The following is a 25,457-nucleotide window of genomic DNA, read 5'->3' as shown; positions in this document are numbered from 1 at the left end:
CTAAAAGTACTTTTAAATAATTAAAAGTGCTTTTAACAGAAATAGTTGATGCATATCGTACAAAAGGCTTCATCTTTTAGCACTTCTTGAGGGAGGTACTTGAAATTTTATGGAAAACTTCCAGCAACATACAACTAAGCACAAACTCTTCTTCAGAAGCAAATCCGAAAAATGAACCTAAAATTAGTTTGATCAGTTGTGCCAAATTGCTAATAGGTAGATATACTGTGGACTATTACTGATTTACTGCACCGGCAACCAAAGCTCATAAGCATTTCTTTTAAATTTTAATGGATTGGGGCTCTGAGCTTGGATTATATTTATTACCGTTTTAAGATTGTGCCAGCATTTCACATGTGAAAAACAATTTAGAACGAAATAACCAGTGAGATATGAGATTTGCTTTCAGCAACCACATAAATGCATCCAGATTCTTAGAACATGCAATAGCCATATGGGAGTCAGAAGTTTGTTAGGCTTGCATTATTACATTGGCCAAAAGATAAGTAGCAGCATTTTGGGATACAAGTGGGAGAGGTTCCAAGAAAAAGTTATAATGAGCCTAAAACAGGAAGTAATTCCGGGATAGGGGAACGGTGGTGGCTGCACTGCAGGTCAGAACCTCGCCGTCTGCTGTCACCGTGTATGTCTCTGGGTCAACTTTAATATTTGGCAGGGCGTCATTGAGCTCCATGTCGCGTTTGCGGAGCTTCCTAACATTGCCCACAGCTTCCACTCTCTTGTTCAGGTCATACAAGGCTTTAACCCCAATTCTTTTAGCTTCCTGTTTGCACAGGAACACAAAAAGTTATTGCTTATGAATCTCACGTGTGTGCAGAGTGAGAGATAGAGAAGAAAGAGATTTCATGCCTTGCTGACAAAGGCAATGGAATGAGCACTACTAGCCTTGCCAAATGCACCAAACATAGGTCTTGAAATGACCTGCCAAGAACAAAAGCATTCAATATTGCGTCCACCCAGCTCGAATATTACATAAGAAAATATTGTAGAAGTATAGACTTTACCGGTTCAGGTGTCGGGATGCTTGCGTTTGGATCACCCATATTAGCCCATGCAATTGCACCACCTTTGACCACCATTTCTGGTTTTGCCCCAAAGAAAGATGGCTTCCATAGAACAAGATCAGCGAACTTGCCCAACTGTAGAAGCTCATCATAGGAGAATGAGAATTCCATTGTGTTAAAGATTGGAAATAGCAGTCTCACTATTTCAGAGTCCAAGGCATATGCAAGTAGCATGTATACTATTTTCATTCAAAAGCATAAAACTTAAAGTTCAATATATTAATTTTATTTATCTTTGAAGTGTGTTCTGCTCAAAATTGATGAAGGGTAAGAAGAGGATGACAAGAATGAGTTTGGTTTTCTGTTGAAGCTAACATACCTGAACTGAACCAACATATTTAGAAAATCCATTTGCTATTGCTGGATTTATGGTGTACTTTGCAATGTATCTCTTGATCCGGAAATTGTCATTGTTGGATCCACTAGGTTCTATTGACCCTCTTTGTGATTTCATCTTGTCAGCAGTTTGCCAAGTTCTGGTTATCACCTGGTAAGAAATTTTCCACACAAATTTCAGCTAGCCTTACAGCTGTCTATGCTAGTGTGACTAATAGATAAAGGTCACTAGAAATAAGACTCTGGAAACACAGTATTCAAGATATTCTTTCAAGTGAAGATATGAACTTCCGTGGATTGATAAAATGTAACGATGCTAATCTTCTATAGCTCAAATTACCATGTAAGCAGACATATGCAATTTTAAAAAGTTCCGTATGGTCCAGATGAAAATGTAATACAGTTCAAACAAGGTCTAAAGGAAGTAAAAACCTCTCCAATGCGACCCATAGCCTGTGAATCAGAAGCTACCATGCTAATTGCCCCCATATCATGCAATATATCTTCTGCGGCAATTGTTTCAGCTCTTATCCTTGATTCAGCAAAAGCTACATCTTCTGGAATGTCCTTGTCAAGGTGATGGCAAACCATCTGCATGCATTGAAAATTTGAAATAATGTTGCTTGCTTGTAAACATACTGAATCAGTATACGTATTTTATCTTCTCATACCAGCATATCAAGATGCTCATCTATAGTATTGGAGGTGAAAGGCCGTGTGGGATTCGTTGATGAGGGCAGGACATTTTCCACACCACATACTTTGATAATATCTGGAGCATGACCCCCACCTGCACCTTCACTGTCAAAAAGAATCAAGCATAAACATTGACAATCAAATGCACCACAAAAAAAAAAAAGGGGCAAAAAAACACAAGGACTCGAAAAGTAACATACTGCACATTCTATTTCAAAGATGCTAACAATCAGAGTAAATATGTACACTATGCAACATAATTACATTGATGAGTCATGAATAAATACAGCTTATACAATAAGAGTGTGAGATTGCAAATTATTTCAAGTATGTAGGAAATGGTTAGCAATCAAATGGTCAAAGGGATAAAGATGTCAAGCTGTAGTCAATATGATCCACAACCAAGTTTGGATCAACAGCACTAGGCCATCCTCTTTATACAAACTATAATTTTCAAGAAATTGTAGAAGACCAAAAAGAAATTGCATATTAATCAAAATGGACAGATTGTACACCTGTGGTAAGTATGGATAGTTCTGTCTTTAAATGCAGCGATTGTGTGTTCCACAAATCCAGATTCATTCAAGGTGTCCGTGTGGATATTAACCTTTCAAGATCACAATTGGATTTGAACATGTTAAACTCATGAGAAGTTCCCACAGGCAGCAGCCTATATAACTTTTCAAAACAATAAATATTAAAGTACCTGGACGTCATATTGGTCTCCAACACTCAAACAATTGTCTATTGCAGCAGGAGTTGTGCCCCAGTCTTCATGCAGCTTCAGACCCATTGCTCCAGCCTTGATTATCTTGCATAGCCCATCAGGTTCGGCACTGTTCCCCTAAAGTGTACAAAGGGCATTAACTTATAGACAAAAGATTAAAGGAAACAGGTCAAGCCAGCACTTCGTATTTTTAATAGGTTCATCCTTTGAATGCAGGGTAGGGGAGAGAAGAAGAGTTTTTCGAGTACTCAAACAAATAAGCATACCTTCCCTGTAAAGCCAAAATTTAGAGGCACTTCATCAGTTGATTGCAGCATTAACTTCATTTGCAATGGAGATGGTGTGCATGTTGTTGCACGAGTCCCCGTAGCAGGTCCTGTTCCACCTCCCACTAGGGTTGTGATACCTGCATATATTTTGAAAGTTTTTGGAAATATCCAGAGGTCAAATAAGTGAACTTTAAATATCACAAAGTTCATGAGTAAATATTAGCAGAAATAAAGGATGACAGATATGGAACTTTACCAAAACAGAAAATATAGTAATCATTGAGATTTTATAACATGATGCAAATGCAGAAAATCTTGAGTGACTAGAGGAAAACCTTTAGAATAAAAGAAAAAATAGTGATTCTGTTTTTATTATACAAATACTGCTTTCTTTCTTTCATACTCTTATGTCTTCGAGGCCATCAGCATTACAGACAAATTAAGCATCTCCAAAGTTCTGTCATCAATATTTTTTTCAAGCCAGCACCCACTGAGAAAATTTGTTGTTCATAAATATTCAATCATTTTCCAAAAAAATTGCTCACCACTTGATATGGCTTCATATGCCAACTGAGGGCATATGAAATGCACATGACAGTCTATAGCTCCTGCAGTCACAATTTGTCCTTCTGCTGCAATGACCTCTGTGTTAACCTAATTACAAAGAAGGTGCAAGCATATGTCATTTACTTTCTTGGACATTATTCTTCCAAAATCAGCTGTAATATTAGATGGTAGTTACCCCAATGATCATATTGCTAGGTTCACAATCCATAACATCTGGATTGCCTGATTTCCCAAGGGCAACTATATGACCATCTTTAATACCAATATCTGCCTTGAAGATCCCACTATAATCAATGATTACAGCATTAGTTATAACTGTGTCCAATGAGTCAGCTGGTTCATTCCCTGATGACTGGCCCATTCCATCTCTTATAACTTTGCCACCTCCAAATACAGATTCATCCCCACAAAAAGTATAATCTTTTTCAATTTCAGCAAACAAGTTGGTATCACCGAGCCGAACTTTATCACCAGTAGTAGGGCCATACATGTTTGCATATGACTCACGAGAAATTACAGTGGTAAAAGCTGCATCTATTCCTGCAACACCTTCCCTGCAAAATTAGTACTGAGGTGAGGCATCCCCATTTTTCACTTACACATCTTAGTGGACAAGCCAACTGAATCAAATAATCCTACTATTACAAAAAAGTAGAAGCAAATTAGGCAACCAAGCATTTCCCAGGTAGAAAGTCTAGACCTAGCATTTGGTTCTTCTTCATTCCCAAATTGTCTGGCTTCCAAAGCTCCCTTGACTGCTTGGCTTCGTACTGCACCATCAACAATGTCATTTCCTCCTCTGACTACTCTATTACCTCCAACTTGGCTTCGTACTGCACCATCAACAATGTCATTTCCTCCTCTGACTACTCTATTACCTCCAATGCTTACAAGTACGACATGTTTACATTCCCCCGGCTGAAAAAAAAACAAAACAAGCTCCAGTAATGTACTTAGAATGCATAGAGTGGTTTAAGTAAAATTCTTAACAAGTCCTAGACGAGCCCAAGAAACAAAAGCTCAGTACTATACCAACATCCATGATGGCAATGTAGGACCAGCTCTATGAAAATAAGTTATGTAGAAGCAACAATGACTTAAAAACACTGAAGAAGACCAGCAGCAAATTGCTTTGTAAGCAACAATGTGAAACCGAATTATAGATTTAGAAGTGAAGGATGACTTGCAATTACTTGAGATGAACTAATGTAATTTCAAATACACCAGACCGAAAAATTAATAAAAATATTATAAAAAAAAAATATTGACCTCAAATCTCTTGGCTGTTCCAGCAGGTATATTCAGGCGCATACCATATGATTTCATTCGATCAAAGACCAGGTGGGGATTGACCTCAATAAAGTGATAGTGACTGCCAACCTGAAAAAAAGCAGGTGAATCATAACTCACTGTAATCTCTTGAACTGAGTCCTCCAGGATAATTCTTAATGTCATGTTGTTGATTAGTTCAATTTTCCAAAAGCGCCATATCATCTTAGTTGCTTACTTGATACACAGAACATAATAACTCTACCAAGCCAAAGTAAATGAGACCAATCTGGTAAACCTTGGTACCCCTAAGCATTGAAATGCAGCACACATTACTTGAGCTATCTGAAACCAATTGAAGCTGAACATAAGACTGACTTCTACAGTTTTCTTTTCATATAAATTAAAGATCATAGAGATTACCACTATAAAATTTAAGAAACAGACCAACTGTAAACGGTCTGTCATTAGAATCATGAGGTTTCAACAGGAACATAATTTAGTTTTATTCAGTATACACTATATAGACAACAATTGCTGACTGAACAAAAGTAGATATAAGTAGCAGAATCAACTGTGAGACCAAAAAGGAAAAGAAAGAACAACCAAAAATAAAAGATAAATGTGAAATTAAAGATGAAACACCTGAACTGGCCTGTCTCCAGTATTGACAACTTTCAGAATTATTGCCTTCCTTCCTTCATTAATTACAATATTACCACCTTTGACGATTATTTCACCAGGAACTCTACCGTCCACCATTTCTGGAAACTTATCAATTGAGGGAACTGCAGAACAAGTACGTTTCATCACTGCCCATGTGGTACTAAATAAAGCCAATAGGTCCCATAAGAAAGGAATTTGAAACATTCTAGCATACATTAGCCCTTACCAGGAAGAAAAGAGTTCTTTAAAGCTAGTTCCAGATCTCCATTATCACAAGAAATTGGATCATGAATGGTGATTAACTTGGTCCCATCACGAAACGTCCCCTCGACCTACATACAAATCTACTTGTTAAAATGGATTTAAATAGCATGTTTCTGACAAATTTTTCAGCATCACATTATATTTTTCTGGCTTCTCAAACTAACAAGATACAATCAAATTCGTTTCCCTAAAGGGTGAACAAAAGCCACAAGTACCTGCACCATATCCAATAGATATTGAACACCCGGAAGAACTTGCTTCCTGTTTTGAAAAGAAACACACACATAAATCCCAACAGCTCAACAAAACTAGGCAATCCTTATTAAGGACCACATAACTAAAAGAGAGAAACTTGATAGTGATTACATTCTTTCAAACCATTACCTCCCTAGAAGCTGTTTCCCAATATCCATCAACTCTGCCACAGATTTGTCACCATCTCTAACAAACTCCAATATCTACCAAGAAAGCTATATCAGACCAAAACCTCTCTATACAAAACCAATCACCAATATCCAATACATCTCAAATATGATTAAAGTTTGAAACTTTAACTGAAAAAAAAAAGAAAAAAGAAAAAATACAGAAGCACGCATCACCTGAGTGGCTATGAGTGCAACAGCTTCAGGGTGATTGAGCCTTAACCCACGAGCAAGTCTCTTCTGGGCTAGAAACCCAGCATTGTGGAGGCCCAATTTGTCAAGCTCTCTTGGAACCAGCTTCATTTTCTGCTTCCAAGTCAACGCCTTTGAAGAAGAAACAAGTGCATGCACTTATCTGGTAAAGCTGCGGAAATCAAAGAGATATAGATGATGATGATGATCAGAAATGATGGCACAGATGTCAAAGCTTCCTACTTCATCAGTCCGATGATACAGAAGAGATGGGATTGGGACCCTTTTAGTGAGTGTGAAACAACTGCAAGTCACCGATGGCCGTCTCTGTTTGCAGAAGACTTGTGGCAGCTCCTCATTGCCTTCTTCCTACTTAAATAGTCCGATGATACCAGAGAGTGTGAAACTGTAAGTCACCAATGGCCGTCTCTTTTCGCAAAAGACTTGTGGCGACTCCTCATTGGTTACATCCTCATCGCTGGTTCTCAACTGTTTTAATCGAATTTCCACAAAGTTCCAAGTGGAGTTGTTGGAGTCCATGTCATAGTTTTGTCTCTGAAATTTGTTTTAGATCTGAATTTTTTTTTAGATCATTTAAGGTTGGGCATGATGTGAAGGGACAAGTGCAATTGCAGAAATTTGGATCGTCATTAAAATAATGGATTGTGATGAATATATACTAATTAGACCCACTTTACCCAAGAGATTGGATCTATTTCAGAATACTTTGTCAAAGTGGCCAAAAGCTTTTGATTATAAGACTCTTAATACAGTGGTCTTAAGAGATTGGATCTATTTCAGAATACTTTGTCAAGTGGTCTTAAACTCTTAATACAGTACAATGTTATTGTATTGTTCTGCAAGATTGTCCCACATCGCAACAAAAGAAAAGCCGGGTAAGCGAAACTCCATATATTTAACTTTTTACCCACGTCGAAACAAAAACAATTACGGAGTCACGAGGTACCAGGTGGGCAAAGGAGCGACTACTTCGCGAGGTTTGGAGTAAATCTTTTGCTTTTACAGCGGAGTTCCTTAAAATTAGTTGCAAAACTTTTTTCTGAAAATTCATTGGTCCTTGTTTAGCTCTAATTTTAGTTACTGTGCTTCTATATCAGTCTCATCTTGGACAGGGCTACCTTATTCTCTTAATTAATCTCCCATTTTGTGTTGACTAATGACTAGAGCGACCAATTTAACTATAAAAATTTTGGATATAGCCGTCTTATACGTGGGTTTATATTCCGTATCTGGTGGTTGTTGGGTCATAACTTGGGGCTGAAGCAACTGTTCTCATTGTTTCTGGCCCTTTAGGGTTGGTCAAATCCAAGACGAGATGCGAGGTCGCAAACGCGAGTGCTCTGGTGTTGCACCTTCAAGAGAAGCTCGTAGAGTCCGAAGGGGTGAAAGGAAAATCGACTATGAGATGATCCACCATATGGAAGCCGAGGCTTACCATGCTGTCTTGAAGGCCTTTAGTGCTCAATCTGATAGTATCTCTTGGGATCGGGTGGCGCTGATGACTAAGCTGCGGAAGGAACTTAACATTACAGATGATGAACATGGAGAGCTACTCGTGAAGATTAGGCAATCCGACGAGTCTATCAGGGCGCTAAGGGAATGGCGAAATTCAAATGCTACTGCTGCTCAAGAGTTTGGTAATGTCGCTAAAAGATCTGGTTTTATTCAGATCGGTGCTACGGATAAAATCATTCATGAGGTTGAGAAGCTGCTTGACAGTCAAGATATCCTCTCCCCTGCGCAATTGGAACGGGCAAACTTGGTCCTTCGACAGCACGAAAGGGCTATCCTTGAAGCACTTGACCAGCTGGCTATAGACGAAGCTGCTGGTGACTAATTCGACCATGTAAAGTTGTAATACGTACTCCCATATGAACCTAAGACTAATTTCTAATCCTACATTGACTGACTTTCCAAAGATGTATATAAATTCAATCCTTCATGATATTTTATATTTTGTGTGCCAATACAATTACAAAATACTCTGTACATGATAGGAACTCATGATTCATCTCTCAACCTTTTTTTTCTATCCCCATCGCACTAATCCCACGGTTCCCACCTTCAATCTTACCCACATGTATACTGATGAAAATCGAACACATGGCCGACACTAGACGATAATAGTTACACCAATAACCAACAGCTCATCAATCAATCAATCTAATAAAAGAAGTTATGGATGAAGCAATAGCAATGATAATCATTATTGCCCACGAATCAGTAATGATGTAACTAATCGCTAATCATCCCAACGGTGAAATTGTGACATCGAATGGCAGAAGCAAACAATTTTGTTCCCTGTATGATCATTCTCAGACCAAAGCTCCTCAAATGTGGAAATATTTACACTGTACATGTCAACAAACGGCCAACAAACACAAAATAGGCCTATACGTAAGTCAAAATTTACCAACGATCAGCATTAGATAAAACAATTTCTAACAGAGACGGTTGATTGATACTCTCTAATCATGGACGAGGGTAACGTGATTTTGATCAGGAAATTAGGGTGTCAGTTTCATTAGCTTGGTTTTGGGGAGTGAGCATTGTAATTGATATCTGAGCAGCAACTATTCTCTCTTTCAAGCAGCCTTTAAAATCTTACTCCACATTGACAGAGAGCAGTACCAATGCGATGACTGTTCCATCAAATACAACTGCAGATTAAGCTCATTTCTTTCCTTTACGAGCAAGAAATCGTTCTCTGGCTGCTTGTATTTTACTTTCTTGATCATCAGGAACTGCTGTAACAGCATCTTTCTTTGGCAAATCAGAAATATTTCCCTCTGCATGCTCTTCAATATGACCACTCCCACCACTACAATACGGAAAAACACAGATACTTTTAGTATGAGACCTTGAATTAGGAACATAAAGATTTTCTACATAATTGTGTTCATGGAAACTGGCTTACCTCAGCTTGTTGATGTTTAGTTTATTAACCTTGTTCAAAATGGGTGTAACCCATGCAACATTTACAGCACATACAGTGCGCAAGTATGGACGAGAAGTGGCAATAAGTTCCTGGTACACGACATAATTTGGAAATTTCCCTTCATCATCTGGTTTTAGCACAGAGGATGGATGCACCTAACAGTAAAAGATCAACAATAAATCTCAGTTCTAGACTTCCAGAAACTCGGTACTCAAAACTTTGACTAATGTTAGAGAGCACCAAAGTCATAATCCCTTTCCTCACTAAATCAACTAATAGGAGGAGGATATGAGGTAAAACTCAGTAATCCAAGAGTTCAAACAAAATGATCCATACCTGTACTACTTGGGGCTTAAAACCTAAAGTTCGATAGCCATTGTGAAATACCATTCTCTCAGCAAGCTGATTTGCATACCCCACACATAAAGCCTTCCTCAAGTTATTATAATCCTGTTGGGTTTGTTTCCCTCTTCTGCTTGTCTGTACATCTAATGATCCTGTGTTTACAGGTACAAAACGTTTTGTCAGTGCAAGGAATACAACATCAATACGACATATTCCAGTGGAACCGTTGAAGGAAATAGTAACAACTTGGACCAGAGAACAATGCAAGAAGACAACCTCTAAACTGCACAAAAAGTTATGATATATTGTCCTCTTTTATTTCAAGTCGTTATTGTAGAAATAACAAAAAATACTTCATTGTCCTGAACAAATAGCTGGTGTTACTACGTCAAAAATAACTCTAGTTTGACTTCATAGTTATCCATTTATCTAGTGTGAGAAGAATGAGCAAACCAACTATATCATTCTTTCAGGGGCATAACCGCAAAACTATAATGCATGAAGCTGTGGGAAATCATGGTAGAATGCATTACAGAATTAAATCTTGAGAATACTTTTAATTGATATAAGCAACTTGGTACATATATGTAAGCTCATAATAACTTACTAACCCTTTGCTATTTTTTGCATTATTTGACATAGCTGTTTCCTTACATCCTTGACAAACGTCATCCCTCTTACCTACAACAATGAGTTCCAAAAAGATAGTGCATATATATCAGAATCATATTTTAATTGCCCTGGATATAATGCATAGAATTTTCTCCGTACATCAGCTTTTTATACAACTATAAGAAGGTACCTGCAAGCCACGGTCCTTGCACCAATCAATGTCATAGTGAGTTTGATGCCAGCACTCATAGATCTGCAGCAACTGGATGTGATCACCCCAACCCGAACCATCAGGAAGGTCCAAATGATCATGTTTCCTTTTCTTCTCAGTACTCTTGCTGAAATGGTATGCAAAAAGTACAATTATCTCAACTGAGAATATTCATATTCTAATGTATGTGTGCATATTTAGTTCCACCAATGTGAGATATCAGATATGTCATTATCACCAGAGCACAATGCATATTGTCTGAAAGCAAAATGGGTTTAACTAGATCCTACCCAACTGCTCGTTGAGATAATTAACAAACTTTCACATCATACACAGAAACACTACTTTATTAGTAATTTTAGCAGGCTAACCTTCGACCAGGAAGCAATGTAGTTTCTGCAGATAACATAGCAGCAACTGTCAAAGCCTGGGACAAGCAACCACACTCATTTGCCTCCATTAAGGTTCTTGACAGTGAAGGTTCTAGTGGAAGCTCTGTATATAATCAAAGGAGATACTCAGTAAACTTGTCAAAAGGATTATAATTAGTGCACGGACAATACTCATTTAGTAAAATAATTCCAAATACTAGTGTACTGTGTATGAAAAAATAGCCCAAGAAAAATGTGTTAATGTGATGCAAATATAACATGAATGGATAGATAGCATTTTCATAATGACATGCATTATTTTGAACTATACAATGATTTTCGTTCCTCAAATGGTAAGGCTGTGCAGGATTCTAAACTTAATAGAACTAATAAAAATCATTCATCCTTCAATATACATAAAGTATGTAAGAAAATCAAATAAAAAATCTTCAAAATAGGATGTGAATCTAATACCAGCCATTGTTTTCCCAACTCTCGTGATCAATCCATTTTCATCAATAGCATCAATAAGATACAACTGCTTCAGAGCATCTTGTAAAGATTCAGCTGCAGCAAACAACTAGATTTAATAAAAATGTGCAAGAAATTTTAATTTTATGCCTGAACAGGGAAGAAAAGCACCCAAAAAAAGTTTGTCTTACAGGAAGGAGAATCAAGAAAATCGAATGTGAGAATGTCAATATCAGGGAGGTCCAAGGATTTCAAATAAAGAACACTTCCAGCAAGTGAAGAACGTTGAATTTCAGGAATTGTTGCATCCAGCAGCTCCTCATGGTAAGCAACGGAAGGATATAACCGATAGCATTTCCCAGGACGTGTCCTTCCAGCTCGTCCTGCTCGTTGATTAGCTTGTACCCTGCAATCATAGGAATTCAAGGAGTGATTAGAATTGAGCAAAATATAAATGCAGAAAAGAAACAATAGACAAGCTATGAAGAAAATATGAATCTACTAACTCTCTTACTTGCTAATTTGAACAACTTCGAGGGAGTACATGCCAGTTGAGGGGTTGTACTGCCGTTGCTTCACATAACCAGAATCAATAACATACCTATTATTCACAGATAATTAATAAGTATGAGAGAACTGCTTAACATCATTCAACATATGGCACAAATCAGTGTAATTTGTCATAATAAATCAAACTGTGTATATAGGAACTAGGGAGACACAACAAGAAATGTAGCAAAAAATGTTTTCTTTTGATTATGTTTGCACCATTGGCATTACTTCCTTGCAATTACTAAATGAATTTCATCCAACCAAGCTCCTGGTTGTAAGCAAAATATATGGAGGGAACAAAAAGGATATAGACGAATGTAATAAACAAAGACAGCAACCCCACCTTAAAATGGAAAATGTAATGAAAGCAAAACATATGAAAGTAATCCCAAGGAAATAGTTTCTATATAAGTATAGGTTTTCTTACACAACACCATCAACAGTCAAAGAAGTTTCAGCAATGTTTGTGGCAACAATAAATCTCCTACAATTAGGAGGTGGGGGACTAAATACACGTACCTGCATAGAAAAGAAAAGGTATGAACCACAAAGTATTGTTTGATAGGAACAAAATATTATGAGCATAAAGCCCTCAAAAGTCACAAGTCAAGTCTTTGCTTGCCTGCATTTCAGGCTGCAGAGAACCGTGAAGAGGAAGGATTATGGCATCCAAGACAGATCCTTCTTCCAGGCTTCTAACTCTATCTTCTAACTTAGAGACCAACTTCTCTATGTCATCCTACAAAACATATCAAGTACTTGGTCAATGGAAGCATTGTATGGAACACCAATATTACAACAGTTATAATCCAAAATAGTAGTCAAAGGATACCGATTCCATAAAACAAAGCAAAGTAAGAGGAGATCATCTCACCTGCCCAGTCATGAATATCAAGACATCTCCTTTAGGTTCCTTAATATGTATATCTGTAACAAGAGAACTGGTTAGGTTTCTTCCTTCTTTTTGGTCCCAAAAAGCTAGTTAGGCAAAGAAGATAGAGTGACACTGACCAAAACCCTTAGTCGATATTATACTAACTAGATTCTGGATGTGCATCCGTGACACAAGAATGCATCTTGAAAAGAAGAATAAAAGTACCTTCCTAATAGTTAGATGAGAGAGAAAACAGGAACCGCGGGATAAGATTAGAGCAAAGAAGTGGAAACAAGATAATTTGACATTAACTATCTCACATGAAATCCAGGGTTGCGAAATTATTTACTCAGTCATCATAATGCAAAAAGATCATCTACTTACTGCATTAACATGTTCCCAATACTATTCTAAACATATTACACTCAAAGAAACAGTAGTTCTCTAAAACAACAGAAAGAAGCCACCACATTGAATACATAAAAGTTATACACAATCACACAAAAAAAAAAAAAAAAACATAAAATCGAAATCATACCGAGAGCTGTTTTCAAAGACGACTCAAGATAGCTCTTAGGACGCTCATTGCTGTACAATATCTCCACAGGGTATAGCTTCCCCGGAACATTCAGCACCGGGCAATTCGAAAAGAACTGTGATACTTTATCACCATCAAGAGTCGCCGAAGTAATAAGAACCTTCAAATTCGAAGCACGCCTCTTCACCAATCGTTTCATCAGTCCCAGCAATATGTCCCTAAAACCCAAAAATGCATAAACAAACATTGCACAACACTAAAAACCGAATCACAAGCAAATAAATCCAGAGAGAGGTAGCAATGTACGTGTTGAGACTTCTCTCGTGAGCCTCATCGAGTATAATTACAGAGTACTGATCGAGCTCCGGATTGGATAGGCTCTCACGAAGAAGAACTCCATCGGTCAAGTACTTGATCCGAGTCCTTTCGGAAGTTCTATCTTCGAATCTGATGGCGTATCCGACTTCCTCGCCGAGCCGAACATTGAGCTCCTGCGAAACTCGTCTGTGGCGCAATTTCAATTTCAGAATTACCAAATTTTGAATTCGAGGGATTAACGAGTGAAGCAGAAGAGGTAGGGAGTTTGTTGAGGTTACCTGGCAACGGAGACGGCGGCGACACGGCGAGGCTGAGTGACGCCGACGACGCCGGAGTTGGTGTAGCCTCTTCTGTGGAGGATTTGAGAGAGCTGCGTGCTCTTTCCGGAACCGGTCTCTCCGATGATGACAACGACGGAGTTCCGTTCTACTGTTTCGATGATTTTCTCTTCGAACTGAAGGATTGGGAGCTCCGCCATTGTTGAAACGGAACGGAGCTTAGAGTTGCAGAGTTTAGGGGTTTTGAGAATTTAGTGGGAAGACAACAGAAATCGGGGTTTTACAAAATTTAACGGTTTATAGCTGCTTTTCGTTTTGATGCCCGTGTTAAACTTAGATAATATAAATAGTTTCTGATGGAATCTAACGGTGTGTTTGGACTACGGATGAAGGAGAAAAAAAAAAAAAATTGAAAGGGAGAATTTTTTAATTTCTTAGAATAAACGCTCATACACTTATATTACGAATTAACAACAAAAAAAATTTTAAAATTCGACATTTCTCGTTTTTTTTTAATGAAATTGAAAACTTTCTATCGAACATTATGAGTATGGAGTACAGAAACTGAATTATCAAAACTAAGTTGTGTAATATGAGTTTTTTTTTTTTTTTTTTTTTAATAATTTTTTTATGACCAAGTTGTGTAATGTGTGTTGTACATCACTAAGGCCAGGTCCAACTTCTCAAGTTGCAAGACAAGGTTAAGGGTGGCTGCAAGGTGGTACGTAGATGAAATTCTTGTTAGTACTTTGTCTCTCTTGGAGCTAAAGGAAGCAGCAGCTAGAGGTTCTTAAACTGGAGTTCAAACAAGCTTGAAAGCAGGAAGGATCTTGTATTTCCTATGTTAGCTAATCCCAAGCAGCATTTGGAATTAAGCTTCGAAGAAGATTGATGTTTGCTGCCTTCCGATCCGTTAGCTTCTTTCATCAAGGCATCTCCTTACTTGCACAAACCTGTTTTAAAGTTGTACGTATTCCTATGGTACATATCAATCCAAGAGAAGAAGTAGAGTAGAAATTAAGTAAGCTAAACGAGTATTAATTGGGGTCGAACCAGTGTTTCTGAACTTGTACTTGATAGAGAATGCTGTGACCTAGAAATTTTTGTTATGCTTCCTAGCTCCTACCTGCAATCCCTGTTTCCATTGAGGCCACTGCGAGGAAATTTGAACTCGAGAGAGAGTGAAAAGAGATGCTAGGCAAGCAGGCATCAGCTCGAAGAAAAGAGTGCCTTCAACCATACTTGTATGCCAGCTTTAGTACTACTGCATGCTAGCTTATAGATCATTATTAGGCATCAGTCGACATAAAGTTGAGCTAAAGAGAGAAGGAAAAACACTCTTTGTAATTGTGATTGCTAACATTAATGTCCCTTGATGGAAGAAAAACCCAAAAAGTCAGAAATTTTTGGTGTTTTAACTGATCATAGAAGTTTGAGAAGAGTAATCTACAAAGACTTCTATCTACCTAGTACAAGGGAGGCTTATTCTTTCACTCAGAGTAATTCCACAATGCACAAGGAAAGGAATACAATGAGATAAACCGATCCTTAAAAATTGAACAAATCCCTCATGCACAACTTCACTCATTCATTCTTGCCAAATATAGCTTTCATTGTCACAAGCTTGATCCCTCTCACCCACAACTCTGCCATTTCCTTCCCCCCTTCACACACAAAATGCAGCTCCTTGTTTTTTGTAGTCACCACATGGAACATCCCGGGTTCATCACAGTCGAACTTCCTCCTGCGGTTCCATCTGAATGCATCACTAGGCCCGACCTCCGCCTTCTTGCAGATCACATTTCTCTTACTTGACTTCCCCCACCTTAAAAGCCCAGCAGCCCCAAGCATTCTCAGCAATTTACTATGGGGAGCTCCTTTACCACATTTTGTGTGCTTCTTGACATGACTCCCACCCAGCACCAGTTTTAGTGCAAACTCATTCAATATAGCCTTCTCTGCATCATTTTTAGATCCAGTTTTCCTTGCAAGAGACAGTGCCGTCTCATGTCTTGCATTCACAGTATCACATCTAGCCCCAAAAGAAATCAAAAGCTCACACAGCTTACCATGGCCACCTCTTGCTGCTAACATCAATGGAGTGTATCCCTCAGCATCGAAAGCATTAACATCATACCCCCGACTTATCAATGTATGAACCAAATCCAAGTCTCCGTGTTGCGCTGCAAGATGAAGAGCATAGAACTCAAGGGAACTACTATTGGGGCCCTTTTGAACTGCATGATTCAGTAATAATTTTTCAAATTCTTCACCGTTTTGGTTTGTATCTAGTAGGTCCAATGGGGTCTGACCATGTTTGTTCTGCAGATTCATGTCAGCTCCTGCACAGATAAGCAATTTGAAAGCTTCCAAGTTACCATCTGCTGCAGCTATCATTGCAGCAGAGTATCCATTTTCGTCTTGCTCATCAACATCGATGTCTGTCCTCTCAATCAGTTGTTTCAAAGCCTCAACATTGTTTTCTTGAGTCACAAGCATTAGAGGAGAACATATTGATGTGTTGCTTGATCGAACAACCTTCCCATCCCGAATCACATCTAGGATAGCTTGTTTGAAGATAGGAGTCCACTTAGCTGACTCTGCAATTGAGCTTGCACTCTGACCGCCAGAGTTGACAAGGCCAAAATCGGCACCATTTGAAGCAAGAACTTTGAAGCATTCCTGGTGTTTATGTCTAGCACAGATCATTAGTGCAGTTTCTCCAGATTCTGTTTGAGAGTTGATTTCACAACCACAATTGATCAGCTGTTTCAAAGCCTCAACATCATTTGCTTGAGTCACATACAATAGAGGAGAAAAGATTGTCATATTACTCGATTGAACAACCTTCCCAGCTCGAATCAAGTCTAGAACTACTCTTTTAAAGCCGAGACTCCACTTAGCTGACTCTGCAATTACACTTGAACTTTGACCACAAGAATTGACCAGGCCAAAATCAGCACCGTTAGAAGCAAGAATTCTGAAACACTCCTGGTGTTTATATCTAGCACAAATCATGAGAGGAGTTTCTCTAGAGTCCGTTCGAGAGTCGACATTGCAGCCACCATCGATCAGTTGTTGGAGAATCTTACTTAATCCAAACCGCGAAGCCATGTGGATGGGATACTCAGTTTCTGAAGTAGTTGTCTTAATCGGAACCTCTACATCTGCGCCACAACTCAACAGCACATCCACTGCTCTTTCATTATTGCACAAGATGGCATGGTGAATGAGAGTCCTCCCAAAATGAGCAATGTTAGGGGAGACATGTTGTAGGAGCATTCGCAAGATAGCACCGCTGGCTTCAAAGTACTCCACAGCACACCATGTCACGCTGTACGCCTCTGCTAGTCCTGCACCCACCCGAAACTCTTCTCCTGTACTTACATCCCAGGACCAGCCTCCAAGACTCACTTTGATATCTGTTCTGGCTCCAGCCTGTAATTTGTTTGAAAGGTAAATAACACTAGATAGAATCATAGTATTACTGCATATATAAGCTCTTAGGAGCTGAAATTGCATACCTGCAACAATAATCTCACAACCGAAATCTGCCTGCTGACAATGGCAGCAACAAGAGCATTGCAGTCGGCGTTGGTGTATAGTGATGGCTTTGAAGATTGAAGCAATGTCCGGTCAATTGCATCGATATTTACCCCACACTGCCACCAATCAAGTGCATCACACTCAATTTCAGACATATATGTACCAGAAAAACATAGTGTGTGTACTAATTCATAGTAGACCGCAAATTAAGGGTCTTGTTTAAGCAGAGTTTTATGTACCTTGATGAGTGTGTCTATAACATCAACAAACCCTCTGCAGCTAGCAGAAACGAGAGCATGTACAGCAGCTTGAGGACGGATCAACTCGGATGCCATGAGCATCTCAGCCAGCCTAGCCCGGCCCAAGTAGCTTGCCTCCAACAAGGCCTCCTCGCAGGCCTTCTGAGATGCTCCAGCATTGATAACAACCTCCAGTATCTGTGCGTGTCCTTCCCTCACTGCTGCTGTCGTCGCGTAGCCTCGAAACAGTTTCAGATTCACATTGGCTCCATAACTCTGTCACATAAACATGAACAAATTTTAGCCATGAACATCAAGAGTACTCTCCACATTTTTTATTTTGAATTTGAAATATTACAGATATGAAACTGAACTGAAATTTGTAAAAGAGAGAACATAATTCTGTTGCATGAAAATCTTAGAAATTACAGTTACAGATCAGTTAACGAATTCAAATTTGAAACAGGAAAAATCATTGTTGTATGGGAACATATATGATTTTGCATATCGCAGCTCATAAATGTTTGGTTTACCTCAACCTCACGTCAGTTACAGTATCCTACCATTTCAAATTATCAAATTCTCAATAGTAATCACAACCGTTAATCTGGATATGATACAATTTCCCGACCAAAAACCCACCTTGATCATCAGAAAATGAGAATTCCGGCAATGATTAATTGCAAATTAAAAATCATATGAATCACATAATATTACCAGTAGTTTTCTGACGAGCGTCAAATTGCCGGAATGAGCTGCAAGGAAGAAGGCGGTGACCTGAGTCTTGAACTCCTCGTACTCGACGCCAACCTCGTGAGCCGACTCACCTTTCAACACAATCTCTGTCTTCCTACTCTTCAAGCACACTGTTCCGACGTAGTTCACGTCGACGAAAGGATCATCCAGACACTCATACACCGATTTCGGATCATTGTCGTGAGCAGCGTCGACCAACCGCTGCGACACCTCGGCTTCGTAGTTGATAGGAAACACGTGCGCTTTTCCGGCGAACACCGTCATTATTTTCAGTTTGATTTCGTTACGGTTGTGAAAGCTCTGAGAGAGAGAGAGTGTGTGGCTCTGTGACTGTGTGTAGGTCTCTAGGTCTGGTTTTAGTTGCGTTTGTTTGCGTCAGGGAGAAGATGGCAGAGACAGAGAGAAGAGAGACATGCGTGACTAGTGTGGTCTAGTTTTGGTGAGCCGAAATATATTTGAGATTTTGAGGTTGTCTTTGACCTGGTCCTGGCATGGTTGGAATAATTAGTGTTTCAAATTTTACAGCCTATTTTCTTATTTCCTTTGTTTGTATAATTTTGGTTGGGATTTATTTATTTTCTCTTAAGGAAACTATCCTACTTTTTTAGGCCGAAAAGAAAAGGAAACAATCGAATCGGATATGACTAATCTTGTTTATATGGTCTGAATTAATACTCCTATGTTGGGCACCCTTGTTAGATTTTTTTTTTCTTTCACTATATTTCTTCCTGATTCACCAACTACAAAGGAATATCAGAATATTTTAGTAGGGGGGAGAGACTTCGTTTGGACCTTTTGTTCGAACAATTCCAAAGTGACAAAACTTGGGGCGAAAAGAAAAGGTTTTCACAGGCTTTCAGAATAATTTCCCTTAATCCCTTGTTGGAGTGTTTTGTAATTGGATGTGCTTTAAGTTAATTCTAACCCTTATTTGAAATTTAAAGATGACAAAAAACACGGATGATAATGTTTCTTAAGCATCTCTTGTGCCCTATGTTCATGAACTTTTATGCTTTCGAGTCGTAGCATGTAGCTAGAAGTGCACAAAGCACAAAATTCATGTGAAAATGTAAATTCTAAGATCCACAATCTTGTATCTTTTACTTTGCTATAATTTAGGGTTCCATCTGAAATTAAGAGACTACTTCTACAAAGATGAACTCATCAAGTCATCAGATCAGATTCAGGTCAGAATCTGATGTATCTTACATATGCAAAAAAAATCAATAATCACTTGGACTATATGGAAAACTTGAGCATAAATTATCAAATTGACTCAGCCGTCAAGCCAACTTCTCAACAAACCAAGTTTGTATTACGTGATCAAACTGATTTTGCAACTGTCCATTTGGCCAATCCCAAATAGAAGCCACAGATTTAATTGGCTCTGATATTAACCAATTAAACCAAGTGATAATATAATTAAGAACACAATCATGGGGTCACGGAGACAATGAATCCATGGACTTTGCTTGTCTTATATGCATATTTAGTTCAACTTATTACAAGCCGGATTTGGCCTGCATCTCATTTGCTCTACATTGACGATAGAACCAATATAAAGGATTATATGAAATTAGTAATACCTTTCATGATAAAGTCACCATAAACAACAATGCAAGTTTCAACACTATGATAATGGAGTCACCAATGTTCAAGAAAACATAAGGTTAGATGTTCCTAGAGAGCAAAGCTTATCATTATATGATTGAGAAAATGTAGCCTAATCTAACTGGAACAAGAAATCATGGTGATAATTAATGAAAGGGGAACGAATCCTAAACTTAATAGGCAAAAACACGAACATTACCCGAATGTCTTGAAACATAACTCAACTTGCAAGAAAATGAGAAAAAGGTAAGTCTGAATCGTGCATTTTTGTGCTTCTGCAGTTTTGAGGGAGACTCTGGAGAGGTTGCAAGTGACAGCAACTTCGGTCAAATGCTGCTAGACAATGTGAAACAATCATATGAACAACAATAACAAAAATTATAGTATTTCAATTCAGGTCAAAAATAAAGTTTTGAATTCTATTTAATTTCAGTCGTGAAATAGCGGTCGAAGATAACTTGGGAGTCCTCTACCTGCATCGGATAAAGAAGGATTTATTAAATCACAAATTTGAGCTCAAGGCATTCAGTGGACAGAAAATGATTATGTCATTTTCTTTTTTGATGGAACATATATGGAAATCACCACAATAATGAAAACTAGTCCGTCACTTCTCATTGAGAAATGTATAGTAATTTAATACATCATTATCGCATTATCTCTTTGCTGGAAGTGTTGTCAACACGTTGGTGGGCGACAAAGGTTGGGGAAGTAGCGACGCAGGTCGTTCATGGCGATGAATGTCGACCGGAGGTGAATTTAGGAGGATATTAGTGAATTAAATAGCAAATTCATAAAAAAGTTTTGGAAATAGTCAAATAGATAGGAAGATGTATATAGAATTTGGAAAATACTTCAGTACATTAATGTACCGATACATCATGTAGACTAGCTCGGTACAAGGGTAAACTAACTTCATGCATGTTTACCCATGTACTGAGCTAGTCTACCTCTGTATTGAACATAGTCTACTTGATGTATCGGTACATTAATGTACTGTAGACAATCCCATAAAATTTTTCGTCGGTAATAGTCCAGATTGAAAAGTTAACAACATTACCAATAAGGTATATTTCATTACCATTGTTTCCAAAAACTCCAAATTCTTACCTCAAAAAAAAAGAAAAAAAACTCCAAATTCTTTTCCAATATCAGACGACATCGAAAATCTAAATTGTACAAAATTCAGTCGGGTCATGCCCGGTTTGGTTCGGCCGGTTTCGGTAAATCGAGCCACCCCATCACTTTCGTAGGGCCTGGGCCAATGACCTTATCTAAGAGTAGGCAGAAGCAGGCCCAAAGTAGGTCCAATCTACGTGTCCCAGAACCACACCATAATTTTTTGGGATGGTCTATTTTACATTTTACATAGGCAAAAGCTTCGCAACACTCTCCCACTTCTCTCAAATCTTGTTCATTATCAGACGCATCAGGGTTCGTCTGCTGCGATTCATGCCATGGTACGCAACCCAAATCTCTATTCCCTTTTACATTTGATTACTGAAATTTACTTTTGACCCTTTTATTTACTGCTTTAGGTTTCAATCTGATTTGGGTTCATTTTCTTGCTTCTGTCAATCCATGTTTGTTTGGTATGATTGATTGTGTGCTAATTGATATCAAATGTTGGGTCTTTTTAGATCTGCTGTGTGACTTTTTTATTATTCTGGGTCTGCTTCTGTTTTGGGTGCTCGATTATTTGAGGAGAGTAGCTGAAAATGGAAGGAAAATGTAATTGAAATTGGGTTAGTTAGGTCTGAAATATGTGTAGAACCTCTACTGAGCTATGCCCATATTTTGGGTGAGGCTGGGTTGTAGAAAGATTTTGACTTTAGGTTCCAATTTGATTACGAGCTTTTGCTTCTGTTTTTCGGTTTTCTGGGAAAAATAACCTTAGGCTTCTTGGGTGCACTTAAATACCAATGTTCTGGGGGAAGAAAGTTTCTCCCCAGCTAACAAAGAGCGTCAGTTTTAGGCTCAGTGTATGAAAAATCGTGAAACTTTAGGTTAGAAATTGATTATGAGCTTTTGCTTGGCTAAAAGCTGTTTTGACATTGGTACGGATTCACCTTGGGCTTTTTGGGTTACGCGCCGAACACTTGAATCCCAATGCATATGCAAAGAAGATTTCATTGCAGGTAACAAGAGCGTTGATTCAGTTTCTTTCTAGGTTCAGTCTTCCACTTCAGTCTTGTGTGGAAGACTGTGAAACTATCAAGATCACATAGATACAGCACAGGTAGGATAAAAAGGAGCACTGAAGTAGTTAGGAATAAATCTAGGAATTGCGACAAAAGATATACACCATATTTCAATGTTCTAGTGTGCGTGCTCGTATTAGCTTCTATATGAATATATAGTCTGCAAGAAAAGTAAATTTTGTGGGTTCATTGTTGCTATGATTCATTTTAATGTTTGATTTTTTCATGCATGTTTTTGGGATGCTCTTTCATGTGAATTGTAGTTTGTTTTTGTTCTAGCTGTGAAGGTCAGATGTTATAGACATCTATTCTCTTTGGATAAATCATCTGATCTGACTTCTTTGGTAACAATGTAATTCATAGGCACCCATCAAGGGTATTCTTAATCTGCAGAGGGCAGTTTTAGCCCGACATCATGGTGAGAAGTGGGGCCTAGGGTATAGGTTATTGAGCACTCAGGCTGCATCAAGTTCTACTACTCCTCAACCTCCACCACCTCCCCCACCTCCAGAGAAAACCCATTTTGGTGGCTTGAAAGATGAAGACCGAATTTTTACCAACTTATATGGATTGCATGACCCATTTCTCAAAGGTGCCATGAAGCGAGGTGACTGGCACAGAACCAAAGATTTAGTTATCAAAGGTTCTGATTGGATTGTTAATGAAATGAAGAAGTCTGGCCTCCGCGGACGTGGTGGTGCTGGTTTCCCATCTGGCCTCAAATGGTCGTTTATGCCAAAGGTATCCGATGGTCGCCCTTCCTATCTTGTTGTCAATGCAGATGAAAGTGAACCTGGAACCTGTAAGGACAGGGAAATAATGCGCCATGATCCACATAAGCTTTTAGAGGGTTGCCTGATTGCTGGCGTAGGGATGAGGGCCAGTGCTGCTTATATCTATATAAGAGGTGAATATGTGAATGAACGATTGAACCTTGAAAAGGCCAGAAAAGAAGCTTATGCAGCTGGGCTACTGGGCAAGAATGCTTGTGGATCTGGTTATGACTTTGATGTTCATATCCATTATGGTGCTGGTGCTTATATTTGTGGTGAAGAAACTGCACTTCTGGAGAGCCTTGAAGGCAAACAGGGAAAGCCAAGATTGAAGCCTCCTTTCCCTGCTAATGCAGGATTATATGGCTGTCCCACTACTGTTACAAATGTGGAGACGGTGGCTGTTTCTCCCACCATTTTAAGGCGTGGACCAGAGTGGTTTTCCAGTTTTGGGAGGAAGAACAATGCAGGGACGAAATTGTTTTGTATCTCAGGACATGTTAACAAGCCTTGCACTGTTGAAGAGGAGATGAGTATACCCTTGAAAGAATTATTAGAGAGGCACTGTGGAGGCGTGAGGGGTGGATGGGATAACTTACTTGCAGTAATTCCAGGTGGTTCATCTGTTCCATTGCTTACCAAGGACATATGTAATGATGTATTGATGGATTTTGATGCACTGAAGGCTGTCCAATCTGGGTTGGGGACTGCTGCTGTTATTGTGATGGATAAATCAACTGACATTGTGGATGCAATTGCACGACTTTCTTACTTCTACAAGCATGAGAGCTGTGGGCAGTGCACACCGTGCAGAGAGGGGACTGGATGGCTTTGGATGATCATGGAAAGAATGAAAGTTGGGAATGCAAAGTTGGAAGAGATTGACATGCTTCAGGAGGTGACCAAGCAGATTGAGGGGCACACGATCTGTGCTTTGGGTGATGCTGCTGCTTGGCCTGTGCAAGGTCTGATAAGGCATTTCAGGCCAGAGATGGAGAGGAGGATCAGGGAGCGTGCTGAGAGGGAGCTGCTGGAGGCAGCTGCCTAGATGTCTTTCACAGGTTGAGTCTTGCCTCAGTTCTAGTATGCATTCATTTCTTCATTTGACTTCTAAAAATAAGAAACAAAGGAGAAAAACAATACAAGCAACTTCAACTTGGGTACTTTGAATTTGTTTGTTGTTATTTTGTTGTAACACCAACTATCAGGTGGCCTGATCTGGTTGGATGAATCTATACATGGGTTTTCTTGGACTCAAGTAAAAAGTACATTTTCTTAGAATGTTGCAAGGCTTACCCAGGTTGATGGTGTGGGCTTATCTTATGTGTTGATATTTAGCAATAAGATTAGTGACTAAAGTGACTTAAGATGGTCATTATTTTTGGTTGTTGCATAAGCATAAGCGTAAGCGTATTCTTTTTTATTTTTTGGTCTTGTGCTTCCAAAGTCAAGTGGTAGGAAAACCAAATGTTCTAACTAATGAATTCTCGATGCTATGCTGTTTATGACTTAGACGACCCTGAGATGATGACGCTTTAGACCTTTTACAAGTCATAGTTAATTAGTGAATTGTCGATTTCAGTTTTAAGCTTCTGCACTCTTTTAGTATTTTTCTATGGGCTAAAATATACATCAGCTGGGGTCGTAAAATGATTTTTCTGCTTGTGTAGGTTAAGCTTGTATTTTGGTGGAAATTATGGAATAAAGTGAAGTATGTGCCCAGATTTTAGAGGATAGGTGACTTGGAGGCAGCTGCTGGTCCAGCTGCTATTGTTTGTGTTTAAGCTGTATCGACTGTTGATGTCTGTCTCTGGGAAAGATAATCCATATTTGTTTCTAGATCATGTGTTCCCAACGCATGAAATTTTGTTAATAAAAATTCCTTGTTTTATTAATGACTACTGTTGGACCTGTGGATACACCGATAAATAACCATAAATCAAAAGTCATGCTCATCACTTTTATGTAGGATAATTTGGGAAAACCCCTTGAATCATAAATTAGTTACGAGTTTAATATACAAGTTGACGGATATGCTAGCATGCGTATGATGTATGAAGTCGAGAAATAAGAACAACAAACCTTGAGGAGGGTAGAGTAAACTAAAAAGTCACTAGCTAGGATATCATAAAAGATGGTAACTTCTTGCACTGCGTCAGTTGTGTAACATAAAACCAGTGGACCTATGTCCCATTGCTGTTGGTAGAAAAACCATGGAGATAGCAACAATGGCATGGGCCCTAATAGATCAAATGTTCTTCATGATGTTACTTCTAAATGATTTTGAAGCAAGACTAACAAGCAAAAAT

General features: G+C 38.7%; 5 protein-coding genes across 6 annotated transcripts; 2 read left to right on the top strand and 3 right to left on the bottom strand.

The window, feature by feature from the left end:
• Positions 1 to 393: 393 nt before the first annotated feature.
• On the bottom strand, positions 394 to 7,038 carry LOC112197273 (urease). The gene is made up of 18 exons (XM_040518637.1): positions 6,479 to 7,038; positions 6,264 to 6,337; positions 6,095 to 6,140; positions 5,842 to 5,947; positions 5,595 to 5,737; positions 4,950 to 5,060; positions 4,381 to 4,598; positions 3,856 to 4,234; positions 3,659 to 3,767; positions 3,111 to 3,250; positions 2,824 to 2,961; positions 2,633 to 2,724; positions 2,093 to 2,222; positions 1,854 to 2,012; positions 1,405 to 1,572; positions 1,026 to 1,160; positions 871 to 942; positions 394 to 784 (listed from the first exon to the last, which is right to left on the bottom strand). The coding sequence occupies exons 1-18, from the start codon at positions 6,602 to 6,604 to the stop codon at positions 563 to 565; spliced, it is 2,568 nt and encodes an 855-aa protein (XP_040374571.1). The 5' UTR covers positions 6,605 to 7,038; the 3' UTR covers positions 394 to 562.
• Positions 7,039 to 7,450: 412 nt separating this feature from the next.
• On the top strand, positions 7,451 to 8,518 carry LOC112199587. The gene is made up of 2 exons (XM_024340580.2): positions 7,451 to 7,491; positions 7,808 to 8,518. Exon 2 carries the CDS (start codon positions 7,830 to 7,832, stop codon positions 8,349 to 8,351), a length of 522 nt encoding a protein of 173 aa, XP_024196348.1. The 5' UTR covers positions 7,451 to 7,491; positions 7,808 to 7,829; the 3' UTR covers positions 8,352 to 8,518.
• Positions 8,519 to 8,749: 231 nt separating this feature from the next.
• Positions 8,750 to 14,322, bottom strand: LOC112197272 (probable pre-mRNA-splicing factor ATP-dependent RNA helicase DEAH4). Its single transcript, XM_024337891.2, has 15 exons — positions 14,023 to 14,322; positions 13,733 to 13,930; positions 13,427 to 13,644; positions 12,889 to 12,941; positions 12,637 to 12,753; positions 12,442 to 12,533; positions 11,977 to 12,063; positions 11,654 to 11,868; positions 11,466 to 11,558; positions 10,992 to 11,115; positions 10,600 to 10,747; positions 10,409 to 10,478; positions 9,789 to 9,949; positions 9,432 to 9,607; positions 8,750 to 9,335 (listed from the first exon to the last, which is right to left on the bottom strand). The coding sequence occupies exons 1-15, from the start codon at positions 14,220 to 14,222 to the stop codon at positions 9,188 to 9,190; spliced, it is 2,100 nt and encodes a 699-aa protein (XP_024193659.1). The 5' UTR covers positions 14,223 to 14,322; the 3' UTR covers positions 8,750 to 9,187.
• A 1,041-nt stretch (positions 14,323 to 15,363) lies between these two features.
• Positions 15,364 to 18,972, bottom strand: LOC112200156 (ankyrin-1). Its single transcript, XM_024341176.2, has 4 exons — positions 18,525 to 18,972; positions 17,808 to 18,083; positions 17,547 to 17,684; positions 15,364 to 17,460 (listed from the first exon to the last, which is right to left on the bottom strand). Exons 1-4 carry the CDS (start codon positions 18,825 to 18,827, stop codon positions 15,607 to 15,609), a joined length of 2,571 nt encoding a protein of 856 aa, XP_024196944.1. The 5' UTR covers positions 18,828 to 18,972; the 3' UTR covers positions 15,364 to 15,606.
• A 2,520-nt stretch (positions 18,973 to 21,492) lies between these two features.
• Positions 21,493 to 25,039, top strand: LOC112197177 (NADH dehydrogenase [ubiquinone] flavoprotein 1, mitochondrial). 2 transcript variants are annotated; one of them, XM_024337756.2, is made up of 3 exons: positions 21,493 to 21,634; positions 22,739 to 24,209; positions 24,819 to 25,039. In XM_024337756.2, the coding sequence occupies exons 1-2, from the start codon at positions 21,632 to 21,634 to the stop codon at positions 24,194 to 24,196; spliced, it is 1,461 nt and encodes a 486-aa protein (XP_024193524.1). In that variant the 5' UTR covers positions 21,493 to 21,631; the 3' UTR covers positions 24,197 to 24,209; positions 24,819 to 25,039. The 2 variants fall into 2 exon arrangements, with proteins under 2 accessions (XP_024193524.1, XP_040374098.1); XM_040518164.1 differs by lacking the exon at positions 24,819 to 25,039 and having other exon boundaries at positions 22,739 to 24,541.
• The last annotated feature ends 418 nt before the right edge of the window (positions 25,040 to 25,457 follow it).

This window comes from Rosa chinensis, chromosome 4 (genome assembly GCF_002994745.2).
Source record: "Rosa chinensis cultivar Old Blush chromosome 4, RchiOBHm-V2, whole genome shotgun sequence".
Lineage (NCBI taxonomy): Eukaryota > Viridiplantae > Streptophyta > Magnoliopsida > Rosales > Rosaceae > Rosa > Rosa chinensis.
Note: the sequence above shows the minus strand (reverse complement) of the source record. Positions and strands in the feature narration are given on the sequence as shown.

Excerpts from the sequence above, each read along its gene's own strand:
- LOC112197272 (XM_024337891.2), bottom strand. The coding sequence starts at position 14,222 with ATGGCGGAGCTCCCAATCCTTCAGTTCGAAGAGAAAATCATCGAAACA. Across the intron at positions 12,754-12,888 it reads TGATATTCATGACTGGGCAG|GATGACATAGAGAAGTTGGT; the intron begins GTGAGATGATCT and ends TATGTTTTGTAG. Across the intron at positions 12,534-12,636 it reads CTCTGCAGCCTGAAATGCAG|GTACGTGTATTTAGTCCCCC; the intron begins GCAAGCAAAGAC and ends TTTTCTATGCAG.
- LOC112199587 (XM_024340580.2), top strand. The coding sequence starts at position 7,830 with ATGCGAGGTCGCAAACGCGAGTGCTCTGGTGTTGCACCTTCAAGAGAA.
- LOC112200156 (XM_024341176.2), bottom strand. The coding sequence starts at position 18,827 with ATGACGGTGTTCGCCGGAAAAGCGCACGTGTTTCCTATCAACTACGAA. Across the intron at positions 18,084-18,524 it reads CGCTCGTCAGAAAACTACTG|AGTTATGGAGCCAATGTGAA; the intron begins GTAATATTATGT and ends TTTATGTGACAG. Across the intron at positions 17,685-17,807 it reads TTATAGACACACTCATCAAG|TGTGGGGTAAATATCGATGC; the intron begins GTACATAAAACT and ends GATTGGTGGCAG.
- LOC112197273 (XM_040518637.1), bottom strand. The coding sequence starts at position 6,604 with ATGAAGCTGGTTCCAAGAGAGCTTGACAAATTGGGCCTCCACAATGCT. Across the intron at positions 6,338-6,478 it reads TTGCACTCATAGCCACTCAG|ATATTGGAGTTTGTTAGAGA; the intron begins GTGATGCGTGCT and ends CTTTCTTGGTAG. Across the intron at positions 785-870 it reads CCATTGCCTTTGTCAGCAAG|GAAGCTAAAAGAATTGGGGT; the intron begins GCATGAAATCTC and ends CTGTGCAAACAG.